Genomic DNA, 7,765 nt, shown 5'->3' with positions numbered 1-7,765 from the left:
TCACTTGCTCCAGCTCACATTAAGGTAAGACTCATGATTGAAACTCAGGTCTTTGAGCCACAGTATGCTGGCCCTCAACCATCCTAGAGTACCAGTCTTAACCCTGAGGGCCTACTGGAAATGCATGATGATCCTAGAGCGTTTCTAAGCGGGGGTCAATGCTCCTAAAGGAAGAGCAACGATACAGAAAGAAGACAATGGACAAAGATAAGACGGTCAGTAGAGTAGCCTTGGATGGCACTGTGGGAGGGAGGTGCGGGAGGAAGAGAGACCTTTAGAAGAAACAAACTCGGAAACCTCAAGTGAAGCACGATGCAGTTTATTGGACACCGAACAGAAGGGTCAAAGGGAGGAGCATTTTATGTACACGGGAGCCCTGGTGACCTCTCCCTTCCAGATTGGGGCGGGGGGGGGGGGGGGGATACTGGAGGAATGCCGACAGAGCAGATCCAAGAAGAGCCACAACCCAGGCGCACGGGAAGGGAGGGAGGGGAACAGCTGGAAGCAGGGGGTTGAGGTCAGAGGGTCTCTGGAGCTGTCCACGGTGCTTATCTGGAGGAGCGCTGGCCAGATGACTGAGAGTACTTGACAGAGCTGCTGCTGCTGCTGCTGATGCCCCCGCGGCTGCTGCCGCTGCTGATCCCACCCCCGCTGATTCCGGAGCGCCCTCCAGAGCCGCTGCCACTGCCGCTGCCGCCTCCGAAGCTGCTGCCGCCTCCGAAGCCACTGCCGCTGCCGCCTCCAAAGCCACTGCCGCTGCCGCCTCCGAAGCCACTGCCGCTGCCACCGCCGAAGCCACTGCCGCCACTCGAGACAAAGCCACTGCCGCTGCCCCGGCCGCCGCCGCTGCCCCCTAGACCGAAGCCACCACCGTATCCACCCGCGGAGGCCGAAGTAGAGCTGCTGCTGCTGACCACTGCTGCAAGTAGAAAGAGGGAAACAAGACAGGTCATCGTCATGACAGTCAGGGCTCAGTCAACGATCCCACCCAGCCCTGGCACAGGGCTCCTCTTTCTCTTCTTCCTCCTCTTGCTCCTCCTCCTCCTCCTCCTCCTCCTCCTCCTCCTCTTACTACTACTACTACTACTACTACTACTACTACTACTACTACTACTACCTACTATTACTACTATTTAGTTTTTTTTATTAGCTAATAGACACTTCCTAGCTGTGTGACCCTAAGCAAGTCACTTACCCCATTGCCCAGCCATTATTTCTCTTCTACCTAGGAACCAATACACAGTATTGATTCTAAGACTTCGGAAGGATTTTGTTTTGTTTTGTTTTAATTAGCTAATGGTACTGTGATATAGGAGAGAGAGTATTGAATCAGGAGACCTGGATTCAAATCCCAATTGTCTCATTGCTGTGGGCCCTTAAGCTATTTAACCTCCCTAGGCCTCAGTTTCCTCATCTGCAAAATGAGGAAGTTGGGACTATCTGGTCTAAGACCCTCTCAAGGTTTAAATTTTATAATCCTGTTTAATGTTATAATGATAAAATAACCATATACAACTAATATTTGCTGCCTTCATATAGGATAATAACTGTATAATCAATTCACTTCCATCTTACTAAATTATAATGAATTATCGACTATTTTGAATGAAGTCAGTTAGTTCTCAGTTTTCAGGATATAGAACCCTCTCCCTCTAGTTCATCCTGCCCCTGAGGCTATCTGCCAGGGCAGCAGGAATCATAGGCTCAGGGATCTGGATCTAGATCTAGAAAGTATCCCAGACATGATCTGATCAAGCTCTCTCATTTTGCAAATTAGGAAACTGAGCCCAAAGGAGATTAAATTACTTGTTCAAAGTCATACAGATAAAGCCATATATCATGCCAATTGTTTTTAATATATTATCTCATTGGGAGATTGGGAACATAAAATTCCAATACTGCCTTAAGACCCCCCAGAATATGAAAAATCAATTTGATGTCCCCAGAATGACATGCATTCCCACTGAATTGAATATGGGGTTTCCATTGCTCTCTTTTATTAACAGTTAATAAGGAATTGAGAGTTATTGTCCATTTTATCCTAAGTTTGTCTACTTACAGATGCTGACGGGGTTCTGGAACTCTCCAGACATTCTATTAGGAGAAGCAAGAGAAAGATGATTCAGTTATATAGCAAGTATATTTCAATTTCATGGCCCAGGGTGAGAAATTTCTGGAAACCCAAGTTGAATTCAAGAATCTAGTAAATCAACCCTTGAGGGAGAATGAGATAGCAAAGGTCAGAGCTTCTTTACAAAGTTTATCTAAAAGTTGGGGCTTCTTGTTGAAGAAGTTATTCCCCAACATTTGGGTTTAATGTTGGGGGTGAGTTTAGGTTCCAGGGGAAACTACCCACCTGCACTCCTCTCCCTCCAACAGCTTCCTGTAGGTAGCAATCTCAATATCCAGTGCCAACTTCACATTCATCAGTTCTTGGTAGTCCCGTAGCAGGCGGGCCATGTCATCCTTGGCCTTTTGTAGGGCATTCTGCAGCTCCTGGAGTTTAGCCTGGGCATCCTTTAGAGCCAGCTCCCCACGTTGCTCAGCTTCAGCTATGGCTGTCTGCAGATTGGCATTCTGGAGTGGAGACAGGAAGGAGAAAAGGTCATCAAAGTGGGAAATGCATCCCAGCTCCAGGTACTTGAGGGAGCTCTCTGGGTTTATATCTGAATTCCTCTATTGAGAAATGAGAGATAGAGATAAGAAGAGGGCGATGGAGATGGCAACATAAACGTCAACATCACCACCACTTCTGTTCCATCTTGTTAGTTGTTCCTCCCTTTGTTATTTCAAAGATGTTTGAGAAGAAGAAAATTATTTAAGCAAAAGCCAAAAGCCAGGAATTTGGATGAGATGACCTCTCAGGACTTCTTCCAATCTAGGATCCTGGAATCCCATCCCTGAGCACCCAGCACCATCTCCCACCTGTTTCTTGACGTTCTCAATCTCAGCCCGAATCCTTTGGATCATCCTGTTCAGTTCCATGATCTCACTCTTAGTGCTCTTCAGGTCATCACCATGCCTGCCAGCTGTGGTTTGCAGCTCTCCTAGCTAAAGATAAGAAAGAAGAGTGGATGTGTTTCAAGAAGAAACATATCTTTGTCCTGGGCAAAACTCTGACCAACTGAGTTGTCATTGAGTCAGGAATGTCCATTTTGCCCATCTTCTTTGCCCATACCTTCCTGGACATGCAAAACTTGGTTGACAAAGGCAGAGAGAACTGCTGAGGGTGTTCAATTCTCCTCTCTCAATCAGCTAACCCTCTCATCTTTCCTTTTCCCACTGCTTCTCCTCTAATCTTTGCTTCACATCCTCAAGTCACTCTACCATTTTTTGCACTTTGGAGTCCTTTGGCAGACTGATAAAGCCTAGGGGATTCCTCAGAATAATATTTGTTGTCATATTTAGAATTGAAGGAAATGCTAAATTTCACTTAATCCCCTAAATTTCAGTGAAAATAAAGATGCATTTTTTCCTATCCAAGTTCACAGACTTCCTAAAGTCTATTTGAGAAAACCTAGGTGCTCTATTCTTATTCTAAACTGCTGGGTAAAGAAAATCCTTCATTCTGATCAAACTTTCTGGAATTCTAGAATCCTTTATTGTACAGCCTCATCAGGACAGTTTGAACTCTTCCCTCTAAAAGACAAATACTTGCCATTGATGAGGAATGGTGTGAAAACATTATCAAGCAAGGAAGAACAGGAGTTTCTCCCCAAAGGGATAATTTATCCTGAGGGTCCTAGGTTAGAATGCAAATAGTGTCCACACCTGGGACAGATTTCTGACGCCTACCTTGGACTGGTACAGATCTGTGATCTCTGCCTTGTTCCTCTCAGTGATCTCTTCAAACTGTGCTTGAACCTCAACAATGATGCTATTCAAGTCCAGACAGCGGTTGTTGTCCATGGAGAGGATCACAGAAGTATCGCTCACATGACTCTGCATCTGGGATAGTTCCTGTAGGGAGAAAAGGTCCTGCTCAGTCGCTGAGCTTCTGGAACTGTGTAAATGTGTTAGGGACATTCAAAATTTAGCTAAAATCCAGTCTCTGCCTTCATGGATCTTACAACCCAGCAAGATCTATTTATCCCTTAAGTACACATTATTACTTGATCATTATTTCATTAAAAGTCTTATTTCTCTCCTGAAAAAAGTAAGCTCATTGAGGAAAGGGACTGTTTCATGTTGGTCTTTGTCTCTATAACCAAACCTGGCACATAGTAGGTGTTTAGTAAATGTTTGTGGCATGAATGGCAAACTCCTTGTAGGGTAGATGCCCCAGTGCCAGCCATATAGATGTTCAATACAAACTGGGCACTTAATTGGGAGTGAGAAATAAGCAGTGGGAACTTGAGCTCCTCTGTTCCTGTTCTCTCCTGTTTGAGACTTTAAACCAGGATCCAGAGGTAAAGACATGGGAGCAAGGACAAGCAGGGAATCACCTTCACGACCCCCATCACAAATCTGAAGACACTCCTTAAGATATCAAAGTATCCAAAGATAGCCCACTTCAGAAAGCAGGAAACATCCTTACTGCATCATAGAGAGTCTTCAAGAAGTTGACTTCATCCATCAGGCTGTCTGCCCGAGCCTGCAGCTCAACCTTGTTCATGTAGGCAGTGTCCACATCCTGGAGAGAAGATAAGAAGTACAATAAAGACCCATCTCTAAAATGAATTAGCCAATGGACTGAAAATACAGCAGGCAGGATTAAATGTTAGTCCTGTGGCATAACTGAATATAAAAGAAAGTCTGTTTCTTTTTTTTTTTAACCTTTACCTTCTCTCTTAGAATAGATACTAAGTAATGGTTCCTTGGTAAAAGAGTGGTAAGGGCTAGGCAATAAGAGTTAAGTGACTTGCTCAAGGTCACACAGCTAGTTAAATATCTGAGAAAAGAAGTGACAGAGATGCTCTCCACAACTCCCTAGCTCACACAAAAACACACACACACAGCCTATGAGGCGGTACCCAGAAGTCTCATGCCTTCCTCAATCACCTTTTTTTTTACTCTCCTTTTTCTCTGGCACATTTCTCACTCACCTTCTTCAGAGTCACAAATTCATTTTCAGCGCCTGTGCGTCTGTTGATTTCATCTTCATATCTATAGGGATGAAGGAAAACCAGAACTAAATTTGGTATAATAACAGCACATTTACACAGGCTTATGGTTCCAAAAGTAATTTTCTCACAATACCCCTATGAGGTAGGTCTTGTAAGAATTACTATCCCCATTTTACCAATTTTACAGTGAGCCTCAGAAAGCTTGAGCTCTCTTAAGGAACCAGAGAAATGGAATGGGTGCCTTAAGATAAAATAGAAAGAGCACTGTATCTGAAGTTAGAAGACCCATCAAGAAGAATCTTGGCTCTGTTCCTTACTACCACATGTTGCTACTAAACTGCCAGGAGGAGAAACTCCATGTTTGGAGCACTCACTTCTTTTTGAAATCTTCCACCTGCTCTTGCATGTTCCTCAGCTCTCCTTCCAGGTTCCCTCGCTCCCCCTGGAGCCTATCCAGAACGCTCCTAAGGTTACTGATGTAGCTCTCAAAGATGGGATTGAGGTTGTTGGTGCCAGTGACAGAGTTGGTACCCTGCTGCTGAAGTAGGTTCCACTTGGTCTCCAAGACCTTGTTCTGCTGCTCCAGGAACCGCACCTGTAGAGCATGGGGGAAATGGCATCAGACTACCAGACTGCAAGGGTAAGGAAAAGACAAGCATCCCTAGCAGAAAGTCTCGGAATCTTTGGCCATGGCAATACCAGGAGTCCAGGGCTCTTGTCTACACTGGACAATGTGAAAATTTTTAGGGGATTTTTTTCTTATTTTGGAAGGCATCTTAAAGACTGTTTATTTCAACTCCCTCATTTCAGAATTGGAAGAACTGGGGGGAAGTAAGAGAAGATTACAGCTAAGAAGGGATAGTCAGAATTTGTACCTAGGGCTCCTCTCCTTATGGCAAACCCATTGTTCCTTCTGCTACAATCACAAAATGAAGAGGAAAAGACAAGATGAATAAAAATCAACTCTGTTCAGAGGCAGAAGGATGGATGAATTGACTCCTTGCTAATCCTGGGAACTCCATGACTCAGGCTTAAGTATTTGCAAAAATCTAACAGCCTGTTAAAATGAACACATTTGAATCTCAAGCTTCTTTGAACTCCTGCTGAGGGTGTGTCTTCAGGACTAGTGTTAATAATACTGATTGACATGGTGTATTGGGGAAGGCAAACCCAATTTCAGCTCAGATCCTGGGAGAGGCCAATCACATCAGCCCCAAAAGAGTCCTTGGGACAAACCCAGAAAGACACAGAATAAGTCCCAGTTCTTTCTCCCTTCTCCTCCCTTCCCGGATAAACCTGGGTTCTTGAGTTGTAGCACCCCTTGGAAAAAAGGCCTGGAAGCTTGCTTAACTTTAATTCAGATCTAATTGAGAAAGAGATGTAGCACAACATAGAAGACAAAATACATTTCTAGGAAACATTCATGGGAATGCAATGAAGGAGCCTCTGTTCTTCATTTCAATGTTTTTATCAGCTTAATACACTCCAAAATATACACATCACCAAAAGCTACATGTTAACAGGGAGAAAAGTACTAGGCTTAAGATACTATACACATATATAGTTTTCCCCTTATGGGAGAATTTTAACTCAGGTTAAAGTTCACCATAGTCATTTATTTAAATTCCACCTTTCACCTGAATGAATCTAGCCCTGCCCTCAATCTAAAGAGATCATTAGTCATGAACATGAAAAGAACATCACATTTAGAGTCAAGATGTCTTGGATTCAAATCCTGAGCACCTTGGATAAGTCACTTCCCCTCTATAAATCCCAGTTTCCTCCTCTGTAAAATAAAAATCTGCACATGAGCTCTAAACTCCTCCAAATCTGAATCCTATGATAATACCATTTCAACCACTACCCCCTCTTATGATTCTCTCGCTGTTCTACTCATGCTTCCCCCTCTAGAAATATGCCAAAACAGATACCCTAAACTCCAAGCACAAGTCCCTCACCCATTAAGGACCAGGGAAAAGGGATCTGGGTCAGAGTATCACCTTGTCAATGAAGGAGGCAAACTTGTTGTTGAGGGTCTTGATCTGCTCCCGCTCCTGGGTTCTCACAGCCCCAATCTGGGGGTCAATCTCCACATTGAGGGGCTGTAGGAGGCTCTGATTGACAGTCACTTCTTGGATCCCACCAGGGAAGCCACCAGGCCCAAAGCCACCATGGCCACCAAAGCCTCCAACCCCCCCAAACCCACCAACTCCTCCAAAGCCACCAGCCCCTCCAAAGCCACCAGCCCCTCCAAAGCCACCAGCCCCTCCAAAGCCACTGGCCCCTCCAAAGCCACCAGCTCCTCCAAAGCCACCTCCTACTCCCCTGCCACCTCCAAAGCCACCTCCACAGCTTCCAAATCCACCTCCAAAGCCAAAGGATCCACCCCTGGAACCACCAGCCACACTGCTGCAGATGCTCTTGTTGCCACCCAAGTTGTAAAGACTATGGCTGCTAAAGCCACCGGCCCCACCACGGGACCCACAGACCCCTCCGCCAGTGCGCCCAGTTCGGGCCACACAGCTCATGCGGCTGCTGCCAGACACCACAGCAGAGCGGCCGGAGAAGCCCTTGCTCCCACCTCCTGAGGTCTTGCAGACTTGTCTATGCATGATGAATTGGATGGGAAGAAAAGCAGTGAGGCTGGAGCAGCAATACTGAGAGGCAGAAGAGGAGAAGAGAAACTGAAGACCTCTGCA

The 7,765-nt window shown here is 45.3% G+C and overlaps 1 protein-coding gene across 1 annotated transcript; it reads right to left on the bottom strand.

Annotated features, from left to right (window-relative positions):
- Positions 1–303: 303 nt before the first annotated feature.
- Positions 304–7,765, bottom strand: LOC100009789 (keratin, type II cytoskeletal 3). Its single transcript, XM_007502985.3, has 9 exons — positions 7,067–7,765; positions 5,441–5,661; positions 5,046–5,106; positions 4,538–4,633; positions 3,796–3,960; positions 2,926–3,051; positions 2,357–2,577; positions 2,060–2,094; positions 304–919 (listed from the first exon to the last, which is right to left on the bottom strand). Exons 1-9 carry the CDS (start codon positions 7,676–7,678, stop codon positions 549–551), a joined length of 1,908 nt encoding a protein of 635 aa, XP_007503047.2. The 5' UTR covers positions 7,679–7,765; the 3' UTR covers positions 304–548.

This window comes from Monodelphis domestica, chromosome 5 (genome assembly GCF_027887165.1).
Source record: "Monodelphis domestica isolate mMonDom1 chromosome 5, mMonDom1.pri, whole genome shotgun sequence".
Classification (NCBI taxonomy): domain Eukaryota; kingdom Metazoa; phylum Chordata; class Mammalia; order Didelphimorphia; family Didelphidae; genus Monodelphis; species Monodelphis domestica.
The sequence above is the reverse complement of the archived record's forward strand: the minus strand, read 5'-3'. Positions and strand labels throughout refer to the sequence as shown.

Excerpts from the sequence above, each read along its gene's own strand:
- LOC100009789 (XM_007502985.3), bottom strand. The coding sequence starts at position 7,678 with ATGCATAGACAAGTCTGCAAGACCTCAGGAGGTGGGAGCAAGGGCTTC. Across the intron at positions 5,107-5,440 it reads GTGGAAGATTTCAAAAAGAA|ATATGAAGATGAAATCAACA; the intron begins GTGAGTGCTCCA and ends TCATCCCTATAG. Across the intron at positions 3,961-4,537 it reads TGAAGACTCTCTATGATGCA|GAACTATCCCAGATGCAGAG; the intron begins GTAAGGATGTTT and ends TTCTCCCTACAG.